The sequence below is a fragment of the Theobroma cacao genome, chromosome 1, assembly GCF_053813885.1.
Source record: "Theobroma cacao isolate CCN51 chromosome 1, ASM5381388v1, whole genome shotgun sequence".
In the NCBI taxonomy this organism is placed as follows: domain Eukaryota; kingdom Viridiplantae; phylum Streptophyta; class Magnoliopsida; order Malvales; family Malvaceae; genus Theobroma; species Theobroma cacao.
This window is the reverse complement of record NC_142639.1, coordinates 811,416-830,029: the sequence shown is the minus strand read 5'-3', so window position 1 is coordinate 830,029 and position 18,614 is coordinate 811,416. Positions and strand designations below refer to the sequence as shown.

General features: G+C 37.1%; 3 protein-coding genes across 3 annotated transcripts; 2 read left to right on the top strand and 1 right to left on the bottom strand.

The window, feature by feature from the left end:
- Window positions 1-2,566: 2,566 nt before the first annotated feature.
- On the top strand, window positions 2,567-7,789 carry LOC18610769 (calcium-dependent protein kinase 28-like). The gene is made up of 12 exons (XM_018125446.2): window positions 2,567-3,177; window positions 4,319-4,449; window positions 4,651-4,692; window positions 4,844-4,955; window positions 5,052-5,130; window positions 5,341-5,510; window positions 5,903-6,029; window positions 6,205-6,320; window positions 6,431-6,538; window positions 6,611-6,673; window positions 6,804-6,977; window positions 7,268-7,789. Exons 1-12 carry the CDS (start codon window positions 2,800-2,802, stop codon window positions 7,430-7,432), a joined length of 1,665 nt encoding a protein of 554 aa, XP_017980935.2. The 5' UTR covers window positions 2,567-2,799; the 3' UTR covers window positions 7,433-7,789.
- Window positions 7,790-8,751: 962 nt separating this feature from the next.
- Window positions 8,752-12,117, bottom strand: BHLH11 (basic helix-loop-helix (bHLH) DNA-binding superfamily protein). The gene is made up of 5 exons (XM_007046630.3): window positions 11,791-12,117; window positions 11,500-11,621; window positions 9,932-10,059; window positions 9,384-9,851; window positions 8,752-9,303 (listed from the first exon to the last, which is right to left on the bottom strand). The coding sequence occupies exons 1-5, from the start codon at window positions 11,865-11,867 to the stop codon at window positions 9,154-9,156; spliced, it is 945 nt and encodes a 314-aa protein (XP_007046692.3). The 5' UTR covers window positions 11,868-12,117; the 3' UTR covers window positions 8,752-9,153.
- A 205-nt stretch (window positions 12,118-12,322) lies between these two features.
- LOC18610767 (endonuclease/exonuclease/phosphatase family protein) lies at window positions 12,323-15,827 on the top strand. The gene is made up of 10 exons (XM_007046629.3): window positions 12,323-12,529; window positions 12,615-12,726; window positions 12,806-13,021; window positions 13,106-13,191; window positions 13,282-13,397; window positions 13,520-13,600; window positions 13,798-13,998; window positions 14,268-14,416; window positions 14,544-15,253; window positions 15,358-15,827. Exons 1-10 carry the CDS (start codon window positions 12,422-12,424, stop codon window positions 15,427-15,429), a joined length of 1,851 nt encoding a protein of 616 aa, XP_007046691.3. The 5' UTR covers window positions 12,323-12,421; the 3' UTR covers window positions 15,430-15,827.
- Window positions 15,828-18,614: the final 2,787 nt, after the last annotated feature.

Below are 18,614 nucleotides of genomic sequence, written 5' to 3'. Positions count from 1 at the left end.
GCTCAAACATGAAGGTCGTGTATGCATTGTTTGACTGAATTCTTGAAGATCTTTCATTTTCCAGTTTATTTCTGGCTGTAAACTTTCCAAACAAAGGTGTGAAACAACCAGGCAGGGAATGGCAATCAAATGCAAAATATTTTAATTAGTCTAACAAGACAAAAAACCAATAGATTATGTCTGTGAGCTTATTTTACACCTCTGGGATTCAAATTTGTTCAAAGTATTATCCAACGACCAGGTCACCAATCTGACTTCTGAACTCTTGACAACCCCAACATGAAGACCAGGCTTGCCCGTTTACCTTACAGGCAATGAAGGTTAAGAAATTAAGTACCAGCCCCAACATAGTCTTTGGATTCTGCAGCTCCAGAAGTATATTTGAATGATCATCTTCTGTATTTGAAGATGAAAATTCTACAAAATATTGTTGAAATTTTGTATTAAATCTCTTTTTAATGTTGCCCTATCACCGCATAAAAATGCAAGTTCACCCGAAGGAGTGATGTCAGGTTGCCGTAGCTTACCCGCGTCATTGGGCATTGAGATATGAGGGGTGTATTTGCTTTTTGTCCGTGAAAAAAAAAAGCTATCCCTGAAAAAGGGTCTTGGTCTGTGCGATGGGTTTTGTCTTTCTTTTCCAGGCTCTTCTTTGAACTCCATATCCGTTCACAAAGATTTGTTTCACATTGAGAAACTCCCAAGGTTTTCACAAGGTTCGTGATCGTCATAGGTTTGAAAAGTCAGAGGGTTTTGTTTCTTTTTCACTGCTTTTGAAAGTGGAGATCACGACTTAAAGAGAGAGCTAGTGTCATTTCAACACGTTAAAAAATGAATAATGACTTTAGACAAATGGATCGAAAGAAAACAATCATGACCGCCCAAACAAACAATCTTTCCATACTGCTGCTTCTTCTTCACTCTGTCACGATAATCAACAAGAAAACTGGATGCAAATTCAATCCCGGGAGCAAACTTCGATTGAAACCCAATTTAACAGGGAATCCAAACAACAATTTCCCCTGGTTAATCAATCTTAAATCACTTTCCAGGCAGGTGAAGGTCCTTGGGAGAGCAGTGAGAGGCTGTCAGAGACAGGTAAATATGGAAACTTTACAAGAGACAATGGCAGCAGCATTCGGATGACGGTGTGATAAAATCAAACGTGGGAGAGTTTGACCATAACATATTTTGACACACCGACAGCTTCCTAACTTAGAACATTAATCTTAATTAGACTTCTGCTTTTGAAATGCTTTGGTTCAAGAACATTTATTAATTTAGTTTGATTGATGATTTTCTTTTTAATTCTTTTTATAGTGAGAAACAAGAAACCTCATGCAAATTTTGTACTAAAGCCATGGTTATTTCTTTTTGATGCTTATTTGACTAGTATATCAACCAAATCATCTTAAACATTAAAAGTTTGCATGTTGCTTTCATTCATTATCTTATTTTATTTTCAAAAATTTTAATATGATAAAATGAAAAGTACGTAATATATTGATAATTTGATACGTATGTAAAATTCGTTTATAAATCAACAAAATTAAAAAAAATTGTCAACAATTCTAATTTGCTTATATCATATTTCTGTCTTGATATACATGGCCAAGTGTTAGATTGATAAAACTCAATAATTGATGTATTTTTTTATATTAAAAAATTGGATTTGATGCTTGTTTTATTTTTTGACAAAAAAAAAAGTAAAATTGTAATTATTAAAGGGATTCTTAGATAGCAACCACTCAAGACTGGTACACCTATATTCATAAAGCGATTTGCCCTTAATTTTGATGGTACATTGTTTCTAAAATCATATATGGATAAATAAATCTTACAAATTTTATTATGAATCCAAATGTAAAATTTTATTATGATCTCGAGTTTTTATTTTTGATTTTTGATTTTTGCATAAGCTCTGGTCTTTGTAAGGCCAATGGTTTGTTTTGGCCAAAAAGAGAAAGGCCAATCTTACCAATGTTTCTTTATTTACTTGATTGAATAAATTGTAAATGGTAATTTATTTATTTTGTTATCATTTTATTAATAAATAAATTTTAAAAAAATTAAAAATACTTATTCTGAATCACTATCAAATTTTTATTTTGCATATTTACGTAATGATACTTTATGATTAGATCAATGCATCAATTGCTTCTAAAAATAGATTACTCTTAATAATTTTTATTTAATGATGACAAGACTAGGGGGGAAAGACCCATTTGAAATTAATTCCAAAATGTGAAATGCATTTTTCCCTTCTAGAAATGGAAATGATGAGACAGAAAAAATGATGAAATAATTTTCAGTTGTTAAAACTAAAAGGGAAAATCTAAAAAGATTAAAATTTGGCAGCATGATGAAGATTAAAGGTATAATTAGATAAGCAGTTAATTCAGGTATTGGAATCCAATATTTTGTCAATCAATGAGAAAAATAAATTGTCTTTTTTGTTTTTCTGTTATTTAAAAAAAAACAAAAACCAAAAAAGAAACCTCATTGATATTTTTTTTTTGGTCATAAAAATAAAATAATTATTAAAATAAATAATAAAAATAAAAAGTCTCTTTTGACCATGGCAGCACCACCATCACGCCCCTCTCCTTCTTCCCTTCTTCCTCCCTTCTTTCCTATCTCATTTCCTTCCTTTCTCTTTCTCTTTCTCTTCGTGGGGGCTTAATCATTTGCCCTTTTTTCTATTTATTTCATTTCTCCTTTTTTTTCCCATGGAATTCTATCTTTGAAGCTCATTCCTTTGATATCCTCTTCTGCTTTCTTCTTTTGCTTGCTATCATCATGGGAGCCTGTCTCTCTACCACCAAAGTCAGTGGCTCAAGCAGCAACGCCGGCGTGAACCACCGCAAAGAACAACAATCCACCACAACGATGACAAATGAGAAAAAAGAGTCTCAAAAGCCTAGCGGTCAACAGGGTCAGCAGCAGCAGCGGGTGAGGAATTCTCAGCCTTTAAAGGTAAAAGGGAAACCAAGTGCGAGGAGGCAGAGTGGGATCATCCCGTGTGGGAAACGTACGGATTTTGGGTACCATAAGGATTTTGATAAGCGTTACACGATTGGGAAATTGTTGGGACATGGACAATTTGGTTACACCTATGTTGCCACGGACAAGGCAAATGGGGATCGGGTTGCCGTTAAGAAAATTGAGAAAAATAAGGTATTGTTTTTTTAATGTTTTTGTAATCCTTCTGTTGTTTATGCTTCTGGGTTCTTGGGATTTTTCTGATTCACTGTTCTTTGTGGTTATATATGTTGTCTGTGATATTCAAGGTGGGATTTTTCTTCGGGGGGAGGGAAGGCGATATTTTTATCTGATAAATTAAAAGTGGGGTTTTTTGGAGTTTAATTTGGATTGGAATTTTTGATAATGGTGGCGTTAAGGGAATTTTGGCTTCTGCTTTGGATTCCTTATTGATTTTTTATATATTAATTTGCTTTGTCTTGAACATGAAGCAAGTCTAAGAGAACTTTTCTCTTCTCTGTTTTCTAATCTAATGATGGGAGAATTCACTTTTTTTCCCGCCTGGTTGATCGTAATTAGAGGCATCATTGTCTTAAGTATGGCAAAAGTTGGTGGAGGATCCGCAATAACCTCGTTGAGCTTTGAGGATGTTGCATCTTTCTTCGGCTTGACAATCTTATTACAGTTTTGAGATCTTGGTACGGCGAGCTTGCTTTTTAGCAATTTGTGATTGCAAGTTTGCAGTGATTGAATTTGATTGTCATCGTAATTGGTACTTTTGATGTGAAGCTGCAACCTTTAACCTGCGTGTATTTTGTAGTTCTGGCTGACACTGAATTCCATAGAAGCATAGTGGGGAGATCAACAAGAAGATGTTGTAGTTCCACTAAATTAACTATTGTAAATTTCATAAGTTCAATGTCTCTTGCTCTGCGTTCGTGATGGGGTGTTGCTTTATTTTCCATGTTTTTTTTTCTTATCTCCAAATGCATAACGAACTGTTCTGAGTAGCAACCATGTTCCTTTGAGCAAGAAAAGTGTTCCAGTGTTGGCAATTTTTATTTCTTTATTGCCTGCTAAACTTTGTAGCTGATACGAAATAGCTTGTTGTAGAGAGCTTAGTTTTCTAAATGAGGTTATGCGAATGGAAAGACTTTTTGTTTTCCTATCTAGTTGTGCAATAACTATTTCTGCCATTACCATAGATGCATCGTGGATGATGGTTAAGTATTTAACTGATAAAGAATTCTAGAGGCATTAGATTCTTTCCTTGTCCACCTTGAAGTGGGACATTTTTTTTTCTTTTTCTTCTTTTAAATCCCTGGGTTGGGCACAGATGGTTCTTCCCATTGCTGTTGAGGATGTCAAGCGAGAGGTCAAGATATTGGAAGCCCTGAAAGGCCATGAGAATGTGGTTCAGTTCTATAATGCATTTGAGGATGATTCCTATGTATACATTGTTATGGAGTAAGTTTCCATAATTTTTATCTTCTTTTCTGGTTCTCTATTTTGTTCTGATTTTCTCTTAATTGTGTCATTTCCTTTTTCATGTCTTCTGATGTTTAGTTTTGCCTTGGCAATATCTTTGGTTTTGGCTCTGCAATTATATACTTTCATTTCAATCCTCCTATCTCTTGACTCTATTATTTGTTTGCTGTCTGATGCTAGGTTATGTGAGGGTGGAGAATTGCTGGACCGGATATTAGCCAAGTAAGGATGCTTAGTTAATTGATTTTGGGATGCTGTTACTGCTAAATAATGTGTTTTTATGGTCCAAATATAGTTGTCAGTACTTTCTTTCTGTTGATGTTTCGAATAGTGTCACAACCAGTAGTACCTTATGTTTGCCATCTTCTGTCAGAAAGGACAGTCGTTATAGTGAAAAGGATGCAGCAGTAGTTGTACGGCAGATGCTCAAAGTTGCTGCTGAGTGTCATTTGCGTGGCTTGGTGCACCGTGACATGAAACCCGAGGTATGCTCAAGTACATTAACATGGCTTACTTGTAAACTTCCTCTTTAGGAAGTCATGCTGCTTACTAATGGTTCCTTTGTTGTTTCTTGCCTGTAGAATTTCCTATTTAAGTCAACCAGAGCGGACTCACCTCTGAAGGCTACAGATTTTGGTTTGTCAGACTTTATCAGACCTGGTGAGTGGTATTTGCTTATGTAGAGATCTTGTCATTGCTCATGATTGAATTTTTTTTTTAAATTAATGTGATCCATTAATCCATCTATTCTGCATTTTTCATTTTTCCAACTCTTGTCTTTATACATACACCCTCTTCTACTTGCTAATTTTATAATCCTCATGCCACAAAAATCCAAGCCATACAATCCTAAGCTATTACCAAATGCAGGGAAGAGGTTTCAAGATATCGTTGGCAGTGCCTACTATGTTGCTCCTGAAGTATTAAAACGAAGGTCAGGGCCTGAATCAGATGTATGGAGTATTGGTGTGATTACCTATATTTTGCTCTGTGGGAAACGGCCCTTTTGGGATAAGACAGAGGATGGCATATTTAAGGAGGTGACTACATTTTAATCATGGACTTTGATTTTTTTTTTTCACTGCTTTTTATGGGTTTTGTCATTTTATTATATTATTATCATATGTAGACAGAAAACTACATTGTGCTTTACTTGTTTCTTCACCATGTGCATTTCACATGAACTGATGACCATACTTGTGGAATCCTGTGCACTCCATTTTACCCTTTATGCTCTAGTTATGTATGGAAGAATTCTGGAGATTATGTTCACCCTCCAAGTTACTCTAGCTGGCTTTTGTTTTCCCTGAATAATCATGCTTTTTCCTATGAAATTCACTTAATTATTTGTGTCTAAGATGTGTTATCTTCTGTTTTTTTGATAATACGTATATTTTCTGGAGAATTCTTATGCAACTGTCTATAACTTCAGGTTTTGAAGAACAAGCCTGATTTTCGTCGTAAACCATGGCCAACAATTAGCAACAGTGCTAAAGACTTTGTGAAGAAGTTATTGGTGAAGGATCCTCAGGCTAGACTGACAGCTGCTCAGGCCCTATGTATGTGTTCACATCATCTCTTAGTAAATTATTCTTTTTCCTTTTTTCTTTCTAGCTCTAAGGAAGTGGTATTACATGTCAACTTTGCTGTTAGCTACTAAAGTAAATCTTCTACGGTGTTATCATTTTATCCTCCTATTATTTCTAGAATATCTGATTGGTTCAACTTCTCCAGCTCACCCATGGGTTAGAGAAGGAGGAAATGCATCTGAGATTCCTGTTGATATATCTGTTCTGAACAACCTGCGGCAATTTGTGAAGTACAGTCGATTGAAGCAGTTTGCTCTGAGGGTAACAGTTTTTCTTCCTCTTCAAATATTGGTGGATTATTTTATGGGCATTAGAGGCTACTGTTCCCTCCTTTCATTGTTCATCTCTTTAAAAATAATTATTACTTGTAGGCGTTGGCTGGCACGCTTAATGAAGAGGAGATAGCTGATCTTCGGGATCAGTTTGATGCAATTGATGTGGATAAGAATGGTTCTATTAGTCTTGAAGAGATGAGACAGGTAAACATTTCTTTCATAAACGTCTATTAGGTTGCACAGAGTTTAGTCCTAATAAGGATGGTTTCAGTGCAGGCCCTTGCTAAAGATCTTCCTTGGAAGTTGAAGGAATCACGTGTTCTTGAGATCCTTCAAGCGGTGAGTACAGGTTTCCTGTTTTTTGTCTGATTCTTGTTTTCTTCCCTTTGCTTTCTCTCTTGTAAATGGTAGTATTTTTCCTTTTAGTGGTTTTGATTGTTGTGTAGTTGTTTATTTTCTTTGATCTCAGATTGATAGCAACACAGATGGCCTTGTTGATTTCACTGAGTTTGTTGCGGCTGCTCTACATGTGAATCAAATGGAAGAACATGATTCTGATAAATGGCAGCAGCGGTCACAGGCTGCTTTTGAGAAATTTGATGTAGATAGAGACGGCTTTATAACTCCAGAGGAGCTTAGAATGGTAAGTTTTATTTTGTGGCGTTTATCTTTTTCCTTCTAAAAAGAAAGGAAAAGGAAATATGGTAATTCTGCTGTGGTCATCAACTGCACTAATTCTGCAATTCAGTGTAGCCATGCGACGTTGGGTGAAAGCTAGGTTTAATATTATAATATACGAAAACTTGAATTTTGTCTAGGGTGTCCTGGTGTCCAAGAGGCCAATGTCATTGCTATCAAAAGTGTTATCTATCTAAACATTTTATGAGGAATCGTTACTAGCGTAATAATTCACATTGTGCAATTGTTTTGTAGCACACCGGCTTGAGAGGTTCCATTGACCCTTTGCTTGAGGAGGCTGACATTGATAAAGATGGAAAAATAAGCCTTTCAGAATTTCGCCGACTTCTACGAACTGCAAGCATGGGTTCAAAGAATGTACCTAGTCCATCTGGTCAGCGGAATACTTGTAAGTTATAGGTTGGAATTGAATTATTGAGGGTTGATCGGTGGAGAGACGAAAAGACATCAGCTTTTGCTGCTTGGTACTTGTAAGACCCCAAGCAGGCTTCCCATCTACCTGTCTCCATCAGCATTCTAGGGACCCTTTTTGACTCGAGTTTTGTGTGATGGCGTCCCACTTCGGGGAATCCACTGCTGAGAGGTCTTTGGATATAAGAGTTGATGTTGGCTCTGGTAGTGAGAGAGCTCCAGGTATATGGTCCTACTGTGTACATTCGTTGGTTGGGTATTTTCCTTCTTGTACCCTCCATATTTGTAATATGTGACTATAAATAATTTATCAATGAAATTACGGTGCACCCGAATTTTATTCCATGTGTTAATAGTATCTTGTTAATCGTCTCTACCTGTGTTCTTGTTACTGCTCTGTATTCTGGTCATAAAGAACGTTGATAAGAATCTTAAATCTAACAGAAATACATTAGACATATGGTTAATACAGCAAAGCTGGGCAGGGCTGCAGGGGTTGGCACACTCTGTCTCCCCATGCAACAGCATCTTTCCCTGGTCTAAGGGTGGTACCAATTTCAGCTTTGCCAGCTCCTCTTCAGTAAACAAACTTAACGATCCAACCATCAAGCTTGTATGTCGAAGGATAGATTTGATTCTCTTGAGGATCACGTGGGCAGGGTGTTATCATCTTTCCTGCTAATATTAGGCGTGAAGTCTGTTTGTTACAGGGCACCCTGATTGCGAAATGAGGCTTAAGTCGTACTTGCTTCCCTTGTTGCGGCCAAAAACGCAAGTAGCAAGAGCCACTTCCTCGCTGCTTCATCCAATAAAGCAAAGAAAATGGTAAATTATGACTGCTAACAGCGAAAGGAAGGCCAGTGTCAACTTGTTGGAGGCTTGGAGAGTTGTTTAACTGCAATAATTGCAGTGGGAACGGCTGGACCTTTTGAAAGGTAAGAAGTCCATCAGTGTTAGTGGCTTGCAAAGTTAGTATCAGTCATCCGCAATGGCAAGTGGGCCGGTGGAGCTTCCATGGTTGGTTATATGTCTCTTACGGTTCACTTTCAAAAGAAAACTTGGTGGAAAAGAAAAATCATTATTCATCAAGGGGTCCGATATCCTGACTCCTGACACCTTCTCCAATGAATTGTAAATGCCACCATTATGATCTACAAGCAGATCTTGCAGCCAGATCATCAAAGTTTCCACCATTGACAACAGGTTATCCATGACCCCAAATAAAAAAAAAAAAAATACAGCAGTTCTTCTAGATGACATTATAGCATATCCAGATCATTGCATCGATTTTGTAAATGAACATGACAGAATCATAATGACTGTCAAATGGTATTTAACAACAGAAAGAATTTACAATGCACATACACCTAAAGGATGGAATCATCCAGGACTGGCCAAGCTTTACCGATGGTTTAACCTAGATGGGGAAGATTAGAGTTTTTGTTTTTAAGTCAAATATATGGAAGTGTGATAGAGATGTGCATCTTCCAGACCCTTCAAATGGCAAAAGAATCTGGCAGCATGCAGAAAATACGCCCTTGTTTCCATACTTCTTTTGACACAACCCTTGCTTCCATATTGGAGACTAGTTCTCGGAACTTAACGTGTTTAAGCTGAAATCAAGATAATGCTGCCCGGTGTCACAGTCAAGACATGTTAGATTGAGATGCTAGCACTGTGAATAGTCAAAGTAACAAGACAAAAGTTGTTCACTTGTTGGAATTTGGAACATCATCCACACTGTCAGAGGAGCTATCCTGAAGACCTTGAGATAAAGAGTACCGGCTTGAAGAGCTACCATTGACCATACTTCTCTCCTTCTGTGTTTGCTTGCCTTTTTTTTCTCCAGCAGACAATTCCTGCATACAAAAAATTCTGTTACACTCAGTTTTCAGCATCCCAGACACTATAACCAGGGTTGTAGACTGATAAAATTTACCTGGTTTGTTGATGATCCAGGCATTTTAAGTTCAAGTTCTGTCGCCACATCATTAGAACCATCACATCTATCTCCATTACTTCCTCTTTGCTCATCCATCGATTTGCTTCTAGAATCTCTTTTGATAGAAGTGTGGGAAGAGGATGCATGTTGTGATGATGGCTGATCGATTGGAGTATTAGTGGTGGCTGAATATGGCATGAAGGTTGAGCAGGGATTGGCAATGGCACCTGGATTATGATTTCCATAAAGTGGATATGGCTGCAGCGAGGGGTGTATTGGAATTGGGCCCGTAGGTAAAGGCAGATGAACTGGATATGAATAAGGTGGAGGCATGACAACCGAAGGATCAATACCATTCCATGGGAACATGACCCTAAGTCTTTGCTGATACTGAACATTAAGGTTATCAATATCAGCTTTTAGAGATGCCTTTTCTTCTCGGAGCTCATTCTTCTCTTGAGTCAGCTGTTTGGAACAAAAATGTAAATATCAAAAGCAAGTAACAGTGCCATACTCTATAGGCCTCAATATTAAGAAAATGTCACCTCACGTGATTCTTCAGTTAGTGATGAACACTCATCCTTTAGCCTGCTCACTTCTGCAGTTAAATCCTTAAGCATTTGGATTGTGTCCATAAGTATGGTTGCCTTATCATTCTTAGGCCTATCTGGGTCTGCATTTCAAACTGTGATTTTTCAGAAATCAAGCACTTAATTTTTAGTAACAATGCATCAGGGAAGAACTACTGGTAATCATGCCCAAATAAGTGCTCTTGAGGTAGGGACAACAGGATCAGAAAATTCAAGGCTCCTACTCCATCTTATTTTTGAAAGTTCAGTTGCATTCATGACAGAGGGAACAAACATTCACCTCTGGTCGGTACAAGATGATTTTGCTCTGACATTCTTAGATTATAGAAAATCATAACAAAATCCTCCCCAAAAGAGAAAAACCTACACTCTATACAATTGATACAGCCCTCAGCTGCAGAACCACCCCAGACCCTGAGCATTACAATCACAACACACTCTGCACATTCATACAATCATCGTAGCATCTTAAACCCGGGACAACAACCCCATAAAAACCGGGCAGCATCCTTGTTTAAAGTGCTGAACCAACATAAACAATTTTGATCCCCAAAACAAAGGAGGATCCCGACAAAAAGAAAAACATGACCTGTACAATGCTCAACACAATGCACCTGTACATTCAGCAGCTCAATAAAAATCATCCAACAAAACACAGGCTCAAAGCACATAAAAACCACGACCACATCACAAGATCTGAAGAGTCAGCCTTTCCCCACCAACATCTGAAAACAGAAAAAACATCCCCCCGCAAACCAATAGCATCATAACCAAAACAGATTACTCAAAGACCTTAAACAGCTCACCTTGCCATTGCACACCAGCTTTAGCAAGGCTCCTACTCCATCTAGCAGCACAGATTTAGGGAAAGCAAACATAAATAAGTCAAACCAACTACACTGAAATTCTGAACCTAAGAAGGGAATAGATGCTGCTCCAGATCACAGGAAAATGGGTCAGAAGCTGCAATCAAGCCAACGCAGTTTGAAAAGAGTTTCCAGAAAGACCTATCCTTGCACCACCAAGGATAGTTGGAGAAAATGGAAAAAGTCTCGGAAAGTTAAAGTATCGGAAAGAAACTGAGGATACATTTCTCTAGCACTTCCTGAATTGCTTCTTTTCACTGTTGTAAGCAATGTTTGACTGTTTTACTCGTCTATGTGCATTTGCATTAAGTGTCTAAAACATGAGACAAATTGCAATACCCTTTTTATCAGCAGCTTTTAAGTATGCTAAGTTAAGTAGATATTCAGAACTCAACCACCATTATTCTTATTAAAAGTCATTTAAACTGCTTGCATCAACGCACGGGCATCTAACAGTCGAATGCATCAGACACACATCCATAAGGAATGACATGGCATTGAACTTCTAATATGGTTAGTTCAATTGTTGCTAAACTAACTCACCAAAGAACCCCTACCTACTTGCAAGGCTGACTGGCCTAGCAACATTTGTAAATCCAATGGCAAGTGATCAAAGATATCAGCAATTAAACAAATTGATGAATCGCCATAATTTACCTAGCGTGTTTCCCAACTCAAGAAACTGCTCATTCAGCCTGTCCCTCCTCAATTTTTCACGGTCTGCCTTCTGAACTTTCCTTGCAGCTATTGGATCCTTAACTTCCACCTCCTGCCTTTGTCTGCCAAATACACAAAACATATAACCAACGAATATCAACCAATAAATAACCCACAAAAAGGAAAAACAATTACTTTCAGTTCTTGACAAGTCAAGGAATAGTCTAACGTTAACGGTGAAATAAGCAAGACAGGACCCAAGTTAAAGAATAAAAACAGAAAAAGAGAAACCTGGGTTCAGGGTTTGAAGGGCCCAAATCTGCTGCAACAGATTTTGAGAAATCGTTGGACTTCCATTGATGATCCATGCTGGTTTTTCCCCTTACTACTGCAGTCACATTAAAAGCTAGAAATCAAGCTGGGATTTAATGCTGGTTTTTCAGACTGAAGCTGATGATCCTAAATTTTTTTTTTTTTCTTTTTGGAGGTGAATTTTGAGTCTCTGACAGAGAATAAGGAGGATTTTTTTTCTTGAGAAAAATCCTAAATGGGCAACGAAGAGAAAACCACGACAGCATTAACTTGTGTTCTCCACGAGCCTCGACCACGTGCCGATTCTGTTCGTGGGCCTGTCTGTCGGATATATATTTTTAGGAACCTTAAAAAGACACAGATTTTTCAAGTGGTTCGTAGAGCACCATAACTTTCGTAGGATCCGTTGACTTCAATTCAATTGGCTGAAGAGGTCGTATCTGAATTTAGCAGCCAAAGCCCACCCAAAGGCCCAAAACCCAAAGTGACAAAACCGACTGAGCTTCGATTGCCACCTGCTCTGCTTTCGTTTTCCTCTCGCTCTCATCGCTCGCTCGTCGGAGCAAAACCAGAGAAGAAAACGAAAAGGGAAATTTTTAGTTATGAAGAAATGAAGATAGTAACTTACAACGTCAATGGTCTGAGGCAAAGAATCTCACAGTTCGGGTCTCTTTCCAAATTGCTCAATTCCTTCGATGCTGATATAATCTGCATCCAGGTCCCCAATTCCACCCCCCCTTTTTTTGCGAAGGAAAATTTACTTCCATGATTTTACTTTCCTGATTTTATTTGCCTGGAATTAGGAAACGAAATTGAGAAGGCAAGAATTAACGGCCGATTTGGCAATAGCCGATGGCTACGAGTCTTTCTTTTCATGCACTCGCACCTCCGATAAAGGCCGAACTGGGTACTCCGGTAAGCTTTTTGGTCACTTACCTCAACGAGAAAAAAGGAAATTTCCCCTTTTTTTATTCATTTTTTAGTTTATTTTCAGGTGTGGCTACATTTTGTCGTGTGAAGTCGGCGTTCTCGAGCGTAGAAGCGGCATTGCCCATTGCAGCAGAGGAAGGGTTCACAGGCCTTCTAGGATGTTCTAGAAAAGACGAAGCGGCGGCTTCCGTAGCTGAAGGGCTGGAGGAGTTCTCAAGAGAGGAACTTCTCAAGGTTGATAGCGAGGGGCGGTGTATTATCACGGATCATGGTCATTTTGGTTAGTTTAACGTAAGAATATTGATTTGATTAGTTTTTTAAGAAGGCCTAATTATGTTAATCTTGCTTAATTGTGTTGGGTTAGTTCTCTTCAACTTGTATGGACCCCGAGCAGAGAGTGATGATGCTGATAGGATTCAATTCAAGTTCAATTTTTTAAAGATATTACAGGTAAGGAAATTTGTTTCAGTAAGAAAATTTCACTTGTAAGGTGTAAAATTAGTGCAATGGGGGGTTTAAAACCGGTTGTCTTTGTTGTAGAAAAGATGGGAGTCTCTGTTGCGTCGCGGAAGGAGGATTTTTGTTCTTGGTGATCTTAACATAGCTCCTTGTGCTATTGATCGTTGTGATGCAGGACCAGATTTTGAGAAGAATGAGTAAGCTTCTGGCTGGTTTTTGTAACTTATCAGAGTCTACCATTTTTGCAGCTCTATAGACAGTAGTATAGGTTACAGCCGATTTTTGTTTTAGTAATTAATTCAGTTGGAATGTGTTATAGGTTCAGGACATGGTTTAGATCCATGCTAGTGGAATCTGGAGGTCATTTCTTTGATGTTTTCAGGGCAAAAAATCCCAACAGGTTTAAATCTTTCTCCTTATAACATTGATTTCATTCTGTTTGACTAATGTACTGCCTATAGCATCATTTGAAGTTCTGCCTTCCATTTTCATTGTTATTAACTGATAGGCATTAATTCTGTCTTTGAACAGTTCTGGCTATGAAGGCTTTTTTTATTTTAAGGTTCTGATTGTTTACTTGTTTTTCCATCTTTACAGAAGGGAAGCATTTACATGTTGGCCTTCAAATACTGGTGCTGAACAATTCAATTATGGGACAAGAATTGATCATATTCTCTGTGCTGGATCTTGCTTACATGAGGAGCATGATGTTGACGGACATAATTTGGTAACCTGCCATGTAGAGGAGTGCAACATTTTGACAGAGTACAAGCGGTGGAAACCTGGAAATGCACCAAGGTAAATGTTAGATCCGACCCTGTGGTTGAATTGAGTAATGAAACAATACTGAACTGGTACTTTCTACTTGGTTCAAAATTGAAAACTAGATTTCCCCCTTTCAGATTACTGGATGGTCATCCTGACGATCAAACATCTAAGTTTTGATGGTTTTGCTCATTGTTTTGAAAAACTTACAGTTGTACCATGTTATTCTGTAGCAAATCTTATATGATCTAAAGATGTAGATAATTCTGTTCATGTGTTTTCTTATGTCTTGCCTCATGTAGGTGGAAAGGAGGGTGGAACATTAAATTAGAAGGTTCAGACCATGCTCCTGTTTATACAAGCTTGGTGGAAATTCCTGATGTCTCACAGCATAGCACTCCATCTTTAGCTGCTAGATATCTGCCCATGATTCATGGTCTGCAAACTCTTGGTACAAGATACTATTCCTCTTTTTTTATGCTAGTCTCATTTAAAGTTTAGATCTGTCTTTCAGAATCATTTCTTTAGCATTGGAAATTTTCAAAGATTTTCTCTTTTTCACCTCTTTTCTTGGACAGTGTCAGTTTTCAAGAGAAGGCAGGCTGCTAAGCAAGTCCAATCCCATTTAGTATCAAGTTCATTTTCTGATGAAAATATCATGGTCGGAGGTTGCAGTCATAGTGTCAACAGGTCGATCACAAATTGCAATGTACCTGGAACCTATACATCCTGCTGTTCATTGGACGAGGACTGTGAACATACCATCCCACAAGTTGATGAGCAGTCTGAAGATCTCACTGAGGAGGTTGCTTGTAACACTTCAATTGCATTCAACAGAGAATATGTCAGTTCAATGCCTAACAAAGAAACCAAGAAAAGAGCAAGAAAGAGTCAACAGCTCTCCTTGAGATCATTTTTTCAGAAAATTCCAGACCAAGATAATACTGTTGACAGTTCTACTACTGATACTTCAACCAACCAGCCTGGTGTTGTAGATTCTAATGATCAGTCCCAGGAAGCTCCTGTGATGGATTATCTTGGAAGCAGTCCAAAGCAGAATGACACGAAATTGTGTGCATCCTCACAGGGTCAAGAAGCACAAGATGGGAATTGTTATTTGGAGAAGGAGAGGAATAACGTTGCTTTAGTGGAGTGGAAAAGGATACAACAACTCATGCAGAATAGCATACCTCTTTGCAAGGGCCATAGAGAACCTTGTGTTTCACGAGTAGTGAAGAAACCAGGTCCTACTTTTGGTCATAGATTCTATGTGTGTGCTCGAGCTGAGGTATGCATTTTCCATCTTTTCATGAACCACTCTGGTTGCAGTTTGCATTAGGAAAGGTGCATGATAAATGAAATAATTGGAGTTGTTTCTTTGGCATCTTGCAGGGTCCTTCTTCTAACCCTGAAGCAAATTGTGGTTACTTCAGATGGGCTTCAGTGAAATCTCGACCAAAATGATGGTAGATCCTTCATCTCAAGTTTGACTGAAGGATGTGTAAATGTCCTTCCCCTGCCATTTTGTAAATTATAGTATCCTCAATCTTGTTCTGCCTCTTTCCATGCTAGAGAGTAAACTCTTTCAGTCATCCTAATCAAAAAGCCCTCTAACAAATTGTCTTCCTAAGCCGGTAAATATTACAGGTAATGAGGATGCTGAATGTCAGTTCATCTCGGATTGTCATATGGGTCAATTTTTCTAAGTGGTTTAACACTGTACTTGTTGAGGATGTCAGGGCATCAGCATATCTAGGATCACCATAGGATCAATCATCTGTAATTTGTTTCCTCTTTAGTGTATTATATGAAACAAAGAGGAGAATTTTTCTTCATGAATAACTCATTTTTCCTTTCTTTCAGCTTTTAGCTCATAGCATTTGATATCTACCTAAAGCCTACTCTAAAAGGCTTTATGTAGATAGAGATGGGATCATGCATGGGAGTGATGGGGACTTATAGCTCGAATTTCTTTTTTTTTTTTTTAATAAAAAAATTTCTTTACTCAAAGAATAGAGTTTGAATTCTTCTTCTCTCAAATTAAAAGAAAAAGTGAGCATAGATGGAAAGGATAGTTGAATCAAATAATGGTAACTTATTAATTTTCAATATCAATGCCAACCAAAGGACAACAATTATCTAGAGAAAAGATGGCAAATATATATATACAACGAATACAGCCAAATTTTCAAATGGCTACATCATAATCCTAATTGGATAATAAATTAATAGAATAAAGAGGAAATAAGATAGAAAATAGTTATATTATGTAATTTGATTTATTAGAATAGAATTAATATTTTGAAAAAATTAAAAAAATTATGTAAGGGATCATAATAAAAAGACTATTTTACCTATCGACATAAATAATATATTTTTTATTTGGAAATATTATTTATTACTTTTTATAATAAACCAAACACTGAATTGACCATCCCATTATAAATAGAGTTCAAATGGCAAACATGAGCCAGAAACAGAAAAGACCAGATCATTTACCATACATGGAGTTACAATTTCGAAAGAATACTGCTACCATTCTTCCAACTTAGCCGCACGTTCGCCCACGTTCATCACTTGCTCAAACAGGTAACTTGTAACAGCAGGTTGATCATCTTCATCAGTTTCTAGCGGGCTCGGGTCCCCCTCATCATTGCACATGAAGCCAGCCACAAACTTCAGTTTGAGTCACAAGCATCTCCTGAGAGATTATACACCATCACCCAGCAATGGCCATTGCAGAACCGTGGTCGTTAATCATCGCATTGTTGTCACAACCATGGCTGCAACGATAAGTCTTTGTCTCATCGTTTTGCTAATCTGCAAATGCTTTCACCTGTCAAATCGCTCCAGAAATCCCACCAACGTTAACCCAAGAGCACCATCCATCGACGACGAACTCGCATCCATTCCTGCCCTTGTATATGCAGAATCGACGCTGTGGTCATCGCAGCCTTCTTTTTCTGACGACGATTCCTTGGAGCTTGAAGAACACTGTGCTATATGCTTGGAAGGTTACGTGAATGGAGAAAGTGTCAGTGTTTTGCCGAGGTGTAAGCACATGTTCCACAAGAAGTGCATTGAAGAATGGCTTCAGGTTCCATCTTTGCATTGTCCCATTTGCAGGGATCAGATTCTCGAGCGTTGCCTGCAATCCACGAGGTCCAATGGCAGGAATCAAAGGGATGGTATTGCTAATCCTTTTCCATCTCTGGCTTTCAACCTTGGTGGTAACTATGCATTGTATCCATCAGTGCTCAGCAATTTTACCTAAACTTTTTCAATTACTTGGAGTGGAAAATTAATCTAGGGCGTGCTATATGAACAAAACAATCTTGTTATTGAGTGTTGGTTAATTGTAACTGCGGCTTGATATTTTTCTCCTGTTATTTGCTCTTCGGCAGTGCATTTTTTTTTCATTTTCTTAATTTCTTGATATTCAATTTTGGGTCACTTAGACTTACTGGACCTGATTACTGAGTTCGCTTACCTTATATTCGGGTTTGAGACTGATTCTGATAAGAAGTATTGTGTTGTATGTTTCGAGTTATGGAAAGGTATTACCTACTAGTTTCAGATATTATCTCTTGGATACCCGACAATTGATAACCAAATCTAATTTAATTATTTAAGTCATTATTTATTGTATTTTAGAACTTGTTTACTGTTAATTATGAGTGTATTGGAATTTTAATTTAAATGTTTGTTTAATTTTAATATCTTTAATTTATTAGTAAATTACATATATTAATTATAAAATAAGTATCTTTTTTGTTTATATCAATTAATCGAGTACCTAAATATGAAGAGATTTGAAAATTTGAGTATTTAACTAATTCGAATACTTTACTTGTAAGGTTAGAGCAATAATTTTTAAATATTAATTCTTTACAATTAATAAAATTTCGAGCAAAAGATTTTTGGACCCTATTATGGGGCAAAGAAGCTAATCAGCCTAAGTTGGGCTGATGATTTGCTTAAGCCGGACCTTGGGTTTAGTTGAAAATGCATTTGATTGGGCTTCTAATCGAAATATTTAGATGCAAAGTGAGAAGTCCTTTTCATTTATCTATTTATTTGTTGGTCTTTCTTTACAAGCAGGATGATTTGTAGTTTGTACAATCATTCTTCTTCTAAGAACCAACCAAGTTTATTGTTGAATTGAATTTTCAAATTTTGATTTCAATTTCTTGACTATATTTGCTTGGAAAATAATTCTAGGATGAATTTTCCATACTTAACACTATGATTATATATAGATTTTTTGCAATACATTTATATATATTTAATTAGCGACATGTATTTATCCATGCAAAAAAAAAACTCACGAGCTGTTTAATTTTCTATTAATTAGGGTGAGAAAACATTGATGTGATTTAGTCTTTTACAAATAAATTCTTATACATATCCATATCTGTTTTGCTTTGTGTGTTTAAAATTGCTCTAATTAAAGAACTTTCTTTCTCACGTTCTTTAAATTTTATAAAAAAAAAAAGTGTGCAATAAGAATTTTAACTCTTAAAATACTTTTTCAAAAATTGATTATAATTAAATAGTAGCCTCTTATTTTGATATGTAAAAGAAAGTTAGTCTAAAATTGTATAGAAATGACAACATATTCTTAGAGAAATTAAGAATGATATATTCAA